The sequence below is a fragment of the Eublepharis macularius genome, chromosome 2, assembly GCF_028583425.1.
Source record: "Eublepharis macularius isolate TG4126 chromosome 2, MPM_Emac_v1.0, whole genome shotgun sequence".
Classification (NCBI taxonomy): Eukaryota; Metazoa; Chordata; class Lepidosauria; order Squamata; family Eublepharidae; genus Eublepharis; species Eublepharis macularius.
The window spans coordinates 10185811-10200411 of NC_072791.1; the positions used below are offsets into that span (position 1 = coordinate 10185811).

Consider the following 14601-nt stretch of genomic DNA (forward strand, 5'->3'; position numbering starts at 1 on the left):
CGCACTGACAATTACGCAACCCCACCACCACAACAAAATGGTACAGCTGCAGACCGGGATGCTGCCAGTTTGCACGAAAGGAAATCGCTAAGTCAGCGAAAAGGGCACCAGCTAGTTGGGAAATAAACCATCATACCCACAGAAACAGAAAAAGAGACCGCAAGAACACACACAACTGCTGAGTCTGCACGCTGCAATTCGAGAAGCGGCTACAAGGTTAAAGTCTGGGTTTTTACCCTCGCATTCCTTGTATCAAAGTTGTCGAGGGAACTTTCCCCCTCCAAAGAGGATGGGTGACTTCTGTTTCTGGCAGCAACTGCTGCTGCACCACTTCCGGCTACTGCGTTTCCTTGTGACACTGTGCATGTCAAGGGCCATCCAGTCGCAGCTGACTTATGGCAACCCTGTTGGGTTTTCAAGGCAAGAGACCAACGGAGCTGGTCTGCCGTTGCCTGCCTTTGCGTAGCAACCCTAGATTTCCTTGGTGGACTCTCATCCAAGTACTAACCAGGGCTGTCTGTGCTTAGCTTCTGACAAGATCAGGCTAACGTGGCCTGACCAGGTCAAGACAATAATAATTGTGTTATCGAGCCACAATCTAATTACAGCAACCCTGGGACTCTGAGGTAGTTAAGGTAAGAGATAAGCACAAGTTGTTTGCCGTTGCCTGCCTCTGAATAGACACTCTGGACTTCCCTGGTGGTCTCCTATCCAAGTACTGAAGTGGGCAGACCCTGCTTAGCTTCTGAGATCTGATAAGATTAGGCTAGCCTGGGCCATCCAGGTCAGGGCCCTTGTAATATTACTATGAGCCCATATATAAATGCAGGTTCAGTCAGCCCTGTAGGCTGGGATCCTTTTAACAGGAGATTCCGGGGATTCAGCTCGGGACCTTTTACCTGATCCTCTCCCCTAGATATCAGCCTATTAGGCCACAGCCTCGAGTCGATTTTATCCAGGTGCAAATTATTTGTGCAGCCTCAAAGCACCTCCCATGAACACAAATATTCTAGCGTTCTCCACCTATTCCCAGTAGGATGCCGAAAAAGCTTAGAGAGGTTCTCAGGGCTGGGACATGCCAAAATACCTGTTGGAGTTCCTTCTGTGATTCTTCAATTTTTATTTTCCATTTGCTCTCTTCCTCTTCCACACTTCTCTGTAGCCTCTGCAAGATGCCCTCCTAAGCAACACAGAATTTTTAGTTAACCTGATGTTCCCAAGAAGCTGGCAAGTGACAATTTCACCGGGCGCAGCCGGGAATTCGTACAAGGCTCCCTCCTTACCGTCTCCGCAAGGACCGCTTTGTACTTTTCGCACTCCTGCTGCAACATGATATGCAGCTCATCTGCCTCCTTTAGCTTCTGCTCCATCACCTGTTAAGGCAAAATCATCTCCTGAACAGAGTATACACTTTTGCAGGACAAAGTCCCCATAAGGAGAACAAGGCTTCACAGAGGTTTTCCCTTTAAGCAAGCTCCTCGGGGGGCCAAACAGATTTTAATAAGTGTGCAGGTAAGCGTTAAATGTCCCACCCATCATTTCATTTGGCCAGTAACCTGGATGGGCGGCACGGAGTGTCCATGGAATCTGAGAGCAGTAAATATGGGGAAAAGAGGATTATGGGGGAAAGGAATTATTTACTGTTCCTATCTGCTTCTTTTGGCTTCCTTGAGCAATCCTCGTATGGCCAGCCTTTTGGGGAGGGAATTCCTGAAATTGCTAAAAGCCACACACTGAAAAGCTCAGGATGGGGCATAAAACATGAAAAATAAACAGACCACGAGGCAGCCAAAAACAAGTCCCTCTTAAGCCTTGCAGATTTCAAGGGGAGAAATCATACTGTACTTAAGCCTCTTCCACTGAAATCAACAAAACATGAAAAGCGTTTCGCTTTGGCTGGGTCATGACCATAAATATTTCAAAGTATCCCATCAATCCTTTGACAATATATCCCATCAATCGTCCAATAATATGAATTCAAGGTGTGCCTTTCCATGACAAACAAATCCTGTGGAGGTAACTCTTCTAATCACCAGCTTCCAATTTGGAGGCAATGTGGACAAATTAAATTGGTGCAGTATTTTTTTTCCCCCTTCACCAAGACAACATTAGAGAATAACTGAGCCACGGGACATCCTCTCTCCCCCACTTCTGTATGTGGCAGCTTGTCCTTCCAGGGACAGGCTCCCTCCAGGCAAAACAAGCACAGCTCTGTTCTTGCTCTCTCTCTCGCTCTCTCGTTCCAGCTGAATTCTTACTGCTACAGAAAGGGCCTTTCTGCTTCTAAAGGGCCCACGCTGTGATCGTCCAGGGTGAAAACTGAAGACGCTGCAAAGGATCCCGAGATTCTGAGTCCTCATGGGGGGAACACCCTTAATAGAGAACAATGGAAAATCCCCGTTTCCTGACCCCTCACCGGCTCTGCAAAGATACATCAATTCCTGCAACTGTTCCAAGCTCGGAAGTTAATTGTTCAACAGTCTTGAGTGCTAAGCAAAATGTAAACTTCTGCGTCTTCTTCTCACACAAGTCCAGAATCAGTTGCTTGTTCACTCTGCCTGAAAGGAACTTTCCAAAATGAAGGTTAATTAAAGAATACATAAATGCAGTCTGCACCCACCTTCACCTCCTCTGATCGAGGCGCCTCTTTTGTATGTTCCCTCACTGCCTTTTCAAACCCACGCATCCATTCCGTGTGGCTCTGCGTAAGACAGACACACACAGTCAGCAAAACCCTGCAGACAGCCGCGGCAGCCTTGCCAAGTTTAGAAGACAACAAATTAACTAGCTGTTGAGGACAGAACTCTAGTCAGCAACTCCCGTTCAATAGCAGCCAAGTTCTTAAGCTGCACGTGTCGCCTGTCCAGTCCCCGAGCCAGAGGGCCCCTTTCCCAAGGCTGGGGCATAATCCTACAGTGGAGTTTGCATACGGCAGGAGCCGTCCCAGCCACGACTCTCCTAGCTTGCTTCTTTTGCACGAGGGCTCAATCTGACACTAAAATACGAAAGAGTATCCCAGAACTCGTTGCAACCTAAACTTTGCAGTGGTTGACAGAACATACAATTCTTAACAGGAAGGGGAAAACAGAGGGATTATCCACTGGAAAACCGGAGCAGAGCTTGCAAGGACAGCTTATAAAGTCAAGCACTGGGTGGGAACACCAAAGACTCAAAGGCAACACAAAGCTCGCAGGGGAAGGAACTGGTGTTTGATCAGCTGTCAGAACCAAGCGATGAAAGCTCAAAAAGAAAAGCTTTGGACAGCCAGAAGCAGTGTACTTATGTACAGTGCACCCCCCCCCCCCCGCTTTGCCTTGATAATGTCTGGTCAAGGAAAATCAAAAAGAGTCCAGTAGCACCTTTAAGACTAACCAACTTTATCGTAGCGTAAGCTTTCGAGAATCACAGTTCTCTTCGTCAGATGCATTCTCGAAAGCTAATGCTACAATAAAGTTGGTTAAAGGTGCTACTGGACTCTTTGATTTTGCTACTACTGACTAACACTGCTAACTCCTCTGGATCTATGGTCAAGGAAAGCATCTTTTCTTCTTCTCTTGTAATACTAGAGCCTGGAATCATCCACTGAAGCTGATGGGTGCGAGTTTCAGGATAGACACAGGGAACTACTTCTTCACTTGTGGAACTCACTGTCACAGGATGTGGGGATGTCTGCCAAGTTGGAAGGCTTTAAAAGAGGAGTGAACAAATTCATGGAGAAGGAGGCTATCAATGGCTACTAATCATGATGGTTACTAGTTACCAGTACCAGAGGCAGCATGCCTGTCAGATACGCCCTGCTTATCTGCCACGTATGTCTATTATATTCTGTACCCTATTCTGAGAATGTGTAAAGAAATATCTGTGTAGCTGTCTAACTGTGTAGCTGTGAATCGCTTATCTTGCAGGTGGCTACTTTCATTTTCTCGACTGGCCTGGGAAGGTGTCCTTGGAGTGCCGGTCAGAGCCCTATCTTCTTGAGACGTGAAATGAGCTCATCCTTGTCTTCCCCTACTCCTACCCCATCCAACTGTCTAGGCCCTGCGAGCCTAAATTCTAACGGTCCCTATCCCAGGGCGGGAACCTTGCCCTCTAACTAACATTGCTTTCCCCCTTTACGTCACTTCTGCCAGTACTGTAGTCTGAGGGCACTGATACTGATGGATCTCTAATAAAGAAACTTTTACTGGACTCTTGGAGTGTCTTCAGTGAGGTAAATGGGGAGCTAACCGGCAGGCCCTGACATTGCCTTTTTGGATCAGTTGCTGGGGAGCACAGGTGGGAGGATACTGTTGCAGTCATCCCGCTGTTTGTGGGCTTCCTGGGGCAGCTGGGCAGTTGCTGTGTGAACAGAGTGCTGGGCTACATGGGCCTTTCGTCTGATCGCACATGGTTCTTCTTATGTCTGATCTCCTATATCCAAGGATGCTCTTCCAGTGCTTCTAGCTGGAACCAATCAGGGAAGAAATCAGGGACAACTGCCATGTCTAAAGCAGGCCTTGGTAAATTATCTTTGGCTCTAGAAGCCAGGCCAAAATTTTAGGAGCCAGACTCATATTTCAGCCTTCAGGGTTATGCAGGGCCATATTTTTTGAATTACTGCTATTGCACAGAGGAAAAAAAAAACTAGATGCCAAAATGACATTTCTAGGCACCATGGAGACTGGGCACCTGGGGTTTGTCAAGACCTGCTCTAAAGGACCCCAGAATTGAGATGCTCAGCTCATCCACAGACAACTCAGGTAAACAAGAGGGAAGTCATTCGCTCTTGGATCTCTGATCTGTAAAATGGGAGTAATGGTGACCCTTCTCTCCCCCTAAGTTGTGAAGATAAATTGGAGGGGGGGGGGGAGAACAAAAGGCACAGAGCTCAAAAGGGAGCTATGCTGCAGACGCCCCCCACTTCAGTACCATGAATCTCTACGTGAAAGCATTTGAGGCTGCTGGGCTGGGGGTGGGGAGAAGAGCTCAGCCTGAAACCTTTCAGCGTGCTGTCTCTGGGGTTAGGCAATACCAGCTTAGATGGAGGAACAGCCGGGGGCCTAAGGTGGCTTTGCCGGTCCACAAGAATGAGATAAAGGGAAAGGCTTATGCACAGCAGGCGAACACAAAATCAAGTCGTTTTCAAGAGCCTAACCTCACCAGGTTCTAAAAGCAAATAGCGCACAACAGACCAGCCAGCGGGAGGCCAGGAGGGCTGCCCTGACAGGCCTGACCTTCAAGCCAGGCCACCGGGTTCCTCAGCAACGCCTATAAAGGGAACAGCCTCTCGCCGCGTGCAAGCAGGATAAGCAGAAGGCGACTGCAAATCTTACCAAAGAGGAAGGAAGAGACACGGCAGGGAACAGCTTCTGCAGGGCAGTTCTCGTCTCTTTTTCAACCGCCTCCACGGACTGCTGCCTCTCCTGGATTGACAACGGGAAAGAAAAGCGGGACAAGTAAATACGAAAACACCACCGAAAGATCAGGTCGATCTCGCTTCCAGGCTAAAATACTGTTTTCCTAATTCAGTGCTACCAATTCTGAACCGCAACAAAGGTCATTTATTTTGGTTGTTGGGGGTTTTCCGGGCTGTATTGCCGTGGTCTTGGCATTGTAGTTCCTGACGTTTCGCCAGCAGCTGTGGCTGGCATCTTCAGAGGTGTAGCACCAAAAGACAGAGATCTCTCAGTGTCACAGTGTGGAAAAGATGTAGGTCATTTGTATCTACTCAGGAGGGGTGGGGTTGAGCTGAGTCATCCTGTAAGAGTTTCCCAGGGTGTGGAATGCTAATGGCGGGAGGCTTCACTGTATCCTGAGGAGGTTCTTTTGCATATGGATTGGTGCTTGATGTGCTAATCTTCTCTGCAGGGCTATTGTCGGGGATAGAATGTTTTGTTAGCCTGGTGTTTTTCAGAACTGGAAACCATGCTCTGTTCATTCTTAAGGTTTCTTCTTTCCTGTTGAAGTTTTGCTTATGCTTGTGAATTTCAATGGCTTCCCTGTGCAGTCTGACAAAGTAGTTGGAAGTGTTGTCCAGTATTTTGGTGTCCTGGAATAAGATACTGTGCCCTGTTTGAGTTAGGCTATGTTCAGCCACTGCTGATTTTTCAGGTTGTCCAAGTCAGCAGTGTCTTTCATGTTCTTTTATTCTTGTCTGGATGCTACGCTTTGTGGTCCCGATGTAAACTTGTCCACAGCTGCAGGGTATACGGTATACTCCTGCAGAGGTGAGGGGGTCTCTGCTGTCTTTTGCTGATCGTAGCATCTGTTGTATTTTTCGGGTGGGTCTGAATACTGCTTGAAGGTTATGCTTTTTCATAAGCTTTCCCATCTGATCAGTAATTCCTTTGATATATGGCAAAAACACTTTTCCTGTGGGAGACTGTTTTTCTTTGGTTGTTTGCTTCATCCTGGGTTTGATTGCTCTTCGGATTTCATTTCTGGAGTAGCCATTTGCCTGAAGTGCGTGGTTTAGATGATTCATTTCCTCATTGAGAAAGTGCGGCTCACATATCCGTCTTGCACGATCCACTAATGTTTTCATTATGCCTCTTTTCTGTCGGGGGTGGTGACCGTATACCCTGCAGCTGTGGACAAGTGGACATCGGGAAAGACACTGCAGACTTGGACAACCTGAAAAATCAGCAGTGGCTGAACATAGCCTAACTCAAACAGGGCACAGTATCTTATTCCAGGACACCAAAATACTGGACAACACTTCCAACTACTTTGTCAGACTGCACAGGGAAGCCATTGAAATTCACAAGCATAAGCAAAACTTCAACAGGAAAGAAGAAACCTTAAGAATGAACAGAGCATGGTTTCCAGTTCTGAAAAACACCAGGCTAACAAAACACTCTATACCCGACAATAGCCCTGCAGGGAAGATTAGCACATCAAGCACCAATCCATATGCAAAAGAACCTCCTCAGGATACAGTGAAGCCTCCCGCCATTAGCATTCCACACCCTGGGAAACTCTTACAGGATGACTCAGCTCAACCCCACCCCTCCTGAGTAGATACAAATGACCTGCCAACATCTTTTCCACACTGTGACACTGAGAGATCTCTGTCTTTTGGTGCTACACCTCTGAAGATGCCAGCCATAGCTGCTGGCGAAACATCAGGAACTACAATGCCAAGACCACGGCAATACAGCCCGGAAAACCCACAACAACCATCGTTCTCTGGCCGTGAAAGCCTTCGACAATACATCGTCATTTATTTTATTTAACATTTCCCCTTCTAAGGAGCCGAGGGTGGATGTACGTGATTCTTCCGTCCTCTATTTTATCCTCACATCTCCCCCATGAAGTAGGCTAGGTTGAGAGTGGCACGGCTGGCCCAAGGTCACCCACTGAGCTTCAGTAGCAGAACGGGATTTGAACCTGGGTCTGCCAGACCCTAGTACAACACTTTAACCACTACACTACACAGACTCTCCCTGTTAATATTGGTTGCTTCAGTAATCATAATAACAACATAGTAACAGTGTGCTCATATACTGTCTTTCTGGATAGATTAGTGCCACGCACAGAGCGGTGAACAGTCAGCATTATTATCCACACAATACAGCTGGGGAGCTGGAGCTGAGAGGAGGGGCTTACCTGAGGCAGAGTTCACGGCAGTAGTGGGAGTCGAACCAGCAGAGTGCTGATTTGCAACTCTTAACCACTGTGCTACAGCAACTCTCGGGCCGTGGCCTTCATGTCATTTTGGACTCGAGGTGCTTTTTCAGGAAGAGCATCCTTCCAAACAATCAATTTCGTTTATGCCTTCCTCACTCTTTCATAGTTTCAGGTGGGTGGCTGTAGTATTAAAACAAATCTGAGTCCAGTGGCACCTTAAAAGACCAACGTTTTCCAGGGTATAAGCTTTTGTGAGTTATAGATCCCTTCCTCAGATACCTCAAAGTGAACTTTGGCTCTGCAAGTTTATACCGTGGAAAATGCGATTGGTCTTTAAAGCGCCGCAGGATGCCGATTCTGTTCACCTTTCTATGATGGCATTATGGATAAGTGAACAACCTTCCAGGCAGCCACATCGAGCCGCATTTCAGAAGCCTAAACTAAATATTGTTGCTCTGGACTTTTCCATGCTTCAGGCTCTTCTTCCGGCTAGGTAAAATTTTAGGATATATACCCTAGAGAGTCTGACTTTAATCTTAACACTTGATCAACGAGGCAGAGGAAGTAATATGGGCTCCATTTTTGGGAAGCCCCAAGCAATCTGGGAGTTGAAGGGCCCAATTCAAGCACTCTGTTTATGTGGCAATGAAGTCTCTACGCAAAAGCTTCCTTCCCTGTTGGTGGGCACTGAAGTGGTCTCGGGAAAGCCATTAGAACTGGCCGCCAAATGCAATTTATTCCTGCGTTCCTCTCCCCGCAAGTCTTCCCTTCTGTCAATGGGTACTAGAAATTCTACACAACCAGGCTTCCTGTAGAGTAAGTCTGAAAAGCCTGGCTGTACAAATCCACCCCTGAGTGACAAGAGAGCTTCAGTTGCATGGTGTTAAACGGAAGAACCCAGGCACAGCTAGGGCACGTTCTCACATGCATGTACAATCACTCGGCTCGCACTCAAATATAAACTCTCTCTCAGTAACACTAGGAGGATGGTTGATGAACTATGGAAACTAATCTAAAAGCATGAAATCCAGAGAGACGGTTCATTCATACATGCAAGCCAACTTTGGATAGTATAGTTGTCGAGGTGTGTGTGTGTGTGGTGGGGGGGGGAATCGAGCACTGGTCCTGGTGGCTTCTGCCGAGCCCTGTGCGGGGGTGCCAGGGAGCCATTCTACCCCTTCTGTGACGGAACCAAGCGTCCACAGCGGACTGGGCACACAGTTCAGGAACAATTAAAGACTACAGTAAGCACTTAAAGGGCTCACTTGGGTATGGATGCAAGACAGAACTGAGAGAACGGGTTCTCCCACTGAAAACCAACGGATGAGTTTGACTGTATCCTGCCCTAATTGCCTCGGGACAGGAAAGCTCATCTGACTGCAAAGGACCCCTCCTGAAACCGAGTCTCTATGTTCTTGTGGCTTAGAGAAAGTCCAGGGTACCTGAAAAGCTTGTTCTGGCCTCAACACATCCACGTGAGCAATGAGCACCTTTGCAGGTACACCCCAGGGGTCCTTTCTGTGCTTCTGAGCGCGCCCTGCAGCACCCCATCATAAACATTGGAAGCCGCCGCATGGGCTCGCTCTCAACACTCCCTTGCTGGTCTTATTATGATATCTCATCTGCTCACACTAAACTTTCCCAAAATTCAGAGCAGGCAGCAAAGGAGCATTCCTTGCAACGAGGGAAAATGAAGATGCACGCTCTCACCCTTAAAACTCCCCGACGTTTCAGGTGGGTAGCCTTGTCGGCCTGCAGTACATGAGCAAGATTTGAGTCCAGTAGCATCTTAAAGACCAAGATTTCCAAGATATAAGCTTTCAAGAGTTAAAGCTTCCTTCATCAGTCCGCCCAAAGTCATCTCACATCTTTATATGATCGTCTATAGATGGTGATAGGTGAATGTACATAACGTGCTGCTGTGTTTGTAATTTTGACAGTTGTATTTACATGGTGCTAATATAGGTTTTAAATGAATGATATGTATTATTTATATTTTAATGGCTATCGCTGGTGAACTGTGTAGTGTGTTTTAAACTGTTGTGACCCGCCCTGAGCCCACTTGTGTGGGTGAGGGCAGACTATAAATTTAAGCAAATAAATAAATAAATAAATAAATAAATAAATAAATAAATAAATAAATAAATAAATGAAAGAACAGAGATAAGGACTCAGGGATTTCCATTCCTCCTTGTCTCTGATGAAGGGAGGTTTGACTCTTGAAGGTTTATACCCTGGAAGTCTTGCTGATGTTTAAGGTGCTACGGGATTCGAATTTTGCTCTTAAATCTCCAGATCTTCTACTTTAACTGGGATCAAAATTTGAGACATTCACACAATGCCTCTTTCAGAAAGACAACTTCACATTTCTCAAGAGGTAAACATTCCTTATTTTATGACACAAGACGAAATGACAACCGACTGTCAGAGCTGGGCGGCACTCAAACTTTTCACTGCAGGCACCGAGTCAAGGAATGCTCAGCGTCGACTCGCAAAATGGGGTGGCAGGCCAGTCAGTGCAATATCTGTTCCTGCAATCCCCTTTGCAGATTCTGATGCAACACAGCACGAGGCGCAGTAGTTGTCAACAGCATGCTGCCATCTCTGCAGCCCTCCTACTTCAGTACACCTCATGGGTCAAACGCCCCGACAACAAGATTACATCTCAGAGGTCTACAGCAGGTTGGCCCTAAACATGCACATTCCTTAAGTGATAAACTATTGCCCCCATGAATTTGCTGGAACATGAAAAATCTTTCAAAGTCATTGCAAGCCTTTTGAATTGCCTGGCTTGGATAGGTAGAGCTGATCAGGGCTCATTTCGAGGGGAAACGCGCAGGAACGCAGTTCCGGCAGTTCTCCAAAGAGGTCACATGTCAGGTGGCCCCGCCCACCTGACCCTCGGCCATTTTGGGCCCGTTTCAGCCTGGATTGGGGCCGAAACGGCCTGGATTGGGTGGTGGATCACTCTCCCGCTCATCAGCGGCCTGATCCTGACCATTTTGGGTCCCTTTTAAGCCATTTTCAGCACCTTTTTGCCATTTTGGGCCCCATTTCTGCCCTGAATGGCCAGGATTGGGTCCAAAACATCCAGGATAGGTGATGTCAGGGGGTGTGGCATATGCAAATCAGTTATGCTAATGACACACTTCTGGTGACGGCAGGAGGCATGGCATATGCTAATGAGTTCCTCCAGCTCTTTTTCTACGAAATGACCTCTAGAGCTGATCACAATTGAAGGAACCTAATGAGTGGGGTGGACAGAGATCGACTGACAATATCCTGGGTGCTAAAAAAATTCCAAGCACATGCTCGTCGAAACTTTTATTGAAACTATCGCCTCTGCCAGTTATTCTGTTGTGATATCACTCTCATGTTCAATGATAAATCTGTGTGTAAAATGTTAGCAAGTTGCAGCCGATTTATGGCAACCCCAGAGAGTTTTCAAGGCAAGAGAGAAACAGAGGTGGTTTGAGGTATCTCTGTATAGCAACCCCGGACTTCCATGGTAGTCTCCCCTCTATATAATAACCAGGGCCAGCCCTGCTTAGCTTCTGAGATCTGATGCAATCAGTGTCGCCTAGGCCAGCCGAGTTAGGGCATGTCAAATCGACTTGGTAGTATTTTAACTAATTTTTAATATCACTTTAATAAAAGTGCAATCCTAAGAAGAGTGACACCATTCTAAGCCAATTGTCTTCGATGGATTTAGAAAGGAGTAACTCTGCTTAGGATTACAATGTGAATTTCTTCCTAAAAAATATAAGATTTTGCGGGTAAAATCTTGTCCCTTCGCCGTGGCCTGCCACCCACTGTTGATACAGTAAGGGAACTGGAGACCCCTTGGCCGTCTTCTGGGTCCGTATTAGACCATTTCAGGCTGCTCTCTCAGGACGATGTTGACAGGATCCTGCAGGGGATGAGGCCAACCACCTGTCCTCTGGACCCCTGCCCATCCTGGCTGGTGAAGGCCAGCTCGGAGGGGCTACGGGACCATCTGGAGGCCATTGTTAACATCTCCCTGAGCTCTGGGGTTTTTCCAGGAGTGTTAAAGGAGGCGGTAGTGCGGCCCCTCCTGAAAAAACCATCTTTGGACCCTACCGACCCGTCCAGTTACCGCCCAGTGTCGAACCTCCCGTTCCTGGGCAAGGTGATTGAGCGGGCAGTGGCGGTACAACTGCAGGAATTCCTGAATGATGCTCTAGTCCTGGACCCATTCCAGTCTGGCTTCCGTCCTGGCCATGGGACGGAGACAGCCTTGGTTGCCCTCACAGACGACCTTCGCAGGCATCTGGATCGAGGCGGGTCAGCGCTGCTTGTGTTACTTGATCTCACAGCAGCGTTTGACACGGTTGACTATGATTTGTTGGCCAGCCGCCTTGCCGACGTGGGGATTAGGGGGACAGTCTTACAGTGGCTGGTCTCCTTTCTCCAAGGTCGGGGACAGAGGGTGGCGCTCGGGGGAGATCTATCGGCCCGTCACCCTTTGGTGTGCGGGGTTCCCCAAGGGGCGATACTCTCCCCAATGTTATTTAACATCTATATGCGCCCCCTCGCCCAGTTGGTGCGGAGGTTTGGGCTGGGTTGTCATCAATACGCGGATGACACCCAACTTTTTCTGTTGATGGACGGCTGGCCAGACACGGCCCCAGACAATCTGGCCAGAGCTTTGGAGGCTGTGACGGCATGGTTGAAACAGAGCAGGCTGAAATTGAACCCAGTGAAGACGGAGGTCCTGCAGCTGGGACGGGGGCTGCCAGATGTTGGGATCCAGCTCCCTGCCCTGGATGGGACACCACTGGCAACTTTGCCAGTGGTAAAGAGTCTGGGTGTGTTCCTGGATGCCTCCCTATCGATGGAGGCCCAGGTCACGGCGGTTGCCAAGTCTGCATTTTTCCATCTTCGTCAGATCAGGCAACTTGCCCCCTACCTGACGCCCCAGGACCTGGCTACAGTGATCCATGCAATGGTCACCTCCAGGCTAGATTACTGTAACTCACTCTACGCTGGGCTACCCCTGGGCCTGATCCGGAAACTACAACTGGTCCAGAATGCGGCGGCACGGGTCCTGACTGGTATACCTTACCAGTCACACATCACACCTGTCCTGCGCCAGCTGCACTGGCTTCCAGTTGAATTCCGAATCAGGTTCAAAGTGTTGGTTCTTACCTTTAAAGCCCTGAGTGGGTTGGGACCGGCATATCTTCGGGACCGCCTCTCCCTGTACGTTCCCCGGAGATCGCTCCGATCAGCGAATAAATATTTACTTGTGGTCCCCGGCCCTAAGGAAGCCCGCCTCGCTTCAACCAGGGCCAGGGCTTTTTCAGTCCTGGCCCCAGCCTGGTGGAACGCTCTGTCAATGGAAACCCGGGCCCAGCGGGACATATTATCGTTCCGCCGGGCCTGTAAGACAGAGCTGTTCCGCCAGGCGTTCAGTGGTTGAAGGGGGCGGTGCCATGTCGGCCTCCCACCTTTGGGGTAGGGAAGGTTCTCCCCACCACTGCACCTTGTTCATTTGTTTTATTATTTGTATATTGATTTTAGTTTTTGTTTTTATCAATTTTAACTGTTCACCGCCCAGAGCCCCTGGGATGGGCGGTATATAAATTGAATAAATAAATAAATAAATAAAATTATTCTTCAAAAAAAATAACAGTATAACTTCTGTGAGGGAGATGAATCAGCAGTCTGGGTGAGAAACCGCTACACAGGGCCTACCAAGAGAAGGAGCAGCTTCACCTGGGCAAGAGAAACAAATTTTACGAAAGAAACGTCTTTAAAGCGAGCAAAATCTTCCTGCAATGGAAACAAACGGCTTCTAGCGTTAAGGTATTTTAAAAGATTTCCTGTGTATGTGTGTATTACTCTCATAGTGACACAACTAGGTGTTTATAAAGGACTGTTACCCATCACAAACCGTTAGGAAACGGAAGGACAGTAGAGGGCATAGGAAGGTCCACAAGCCCTCTCTGCCCAATAGAAAAGAGTCCAGTAGCTCCTTTAAGTCTAACCAACTCTACTGTGGCATAAGCTTTCGAGAACCACAGCTCTCTTCGTCAGATTGCATGTGACGAAGTGAGCTGTGGTTCTCGAAAGCTTATGCTACAGTAAAATTGGTTAGTCTTAAAGGTGCTACTGGACTCTTTTCTATTTTGCTACTGCAGACTAACACGGCTAACTCCTCCGGATCTACTCTCTGCCCCGAGTCCCCCCACCCCCCCAAACCATGAACCGGCATTGTATGCAACAGTAAAAACTGGCAACCATACTGAGAATTAAGGAATGGTAACCAGAAAGTGACAACTGACAAGTATTAAACGTGGGGGGGGGGGGGCAAGGACACTAAATGCGTGGAGGTGGGGATGAAAAAGCAAAAGGAACGTTGTTCATTTTTATTCAGACCAGCTGAAGCAACATAAATCGGCTGCTTCCATGGCTGAGTGGAAATTAGGACCTATCTCCTAGTCCGACTCTTTAACAACGAACCACGCTGGCCCTTCCGTACAGCGCTCTCGCTACACATTCTCTCCATCCCAAATGCAACAATGGCTTCCACACACGACACTGTTGTGCTTCCACCAACCTACCGTTTTTGTGATTTTTCCCAAACCTACTTCGGCATGCTCTTTCCTGGAAGAGTCTACCCAAAACAGGTTTGGGGAAAGTGCTGGTGCGGATTTCCACACCTCCCCACTTCCATCTGGCACCAGATCCAGCGTGCGCACACACGCACACATAGACAAACTGGCGGAATTTTTGCAGTGTCTTTCCCCTCTTCCTAATTATTGGGTGTGAGTATATCACTATAGTGTTAACATGTCATAGCAATATACTGACTACTGAGAATTTTTAAATACCTGGCAAATAGCTCGTCAATGATGGTGGGCAGGAGGGGAAGTTAACATTAAATCACCATGCAAAAGATTACGCATCCACAGCAGCAATCAGAGCAGAACAGGGGACTGTCCCCATGCGGAAGCAGCCACAAAATAG

General features: G+C 47.9%; 1 protein-coding gene across 1 annotated transcript in view; it reads right to left on the reverse strand.

Annotated features, from left to right (window-relative positions):
• KTN1 (kinectin 1) overlaps positions 1 to 14601 on the reverse strand; it is a 142082-nt gene that overhangs the window by 14620 nt on the left and 112861 nt on the right. Inside the window, exons 33-36 of the mRNA XM_054970579.1 lie at positions 5313 to 5402; positions 2621 to 2701; positions 1284 to 1373; positions 1088 to 1180 (exon numbers count right to left, since the gene is read on the reverse strand). Coding sequence (XP_054826554.1) covers positions 1088 to 1180; positions 1284 to 1373; positions 2621 to 2701; positions 5313 to 5402 — 354 coding nt within the window. The remainder of the gene's footprint in view (positions 1 to 1087; positions 1181 to 1283; positions 1374 to 2620; positions 2702 to 5312; positions 5403 to 14601) is intronic.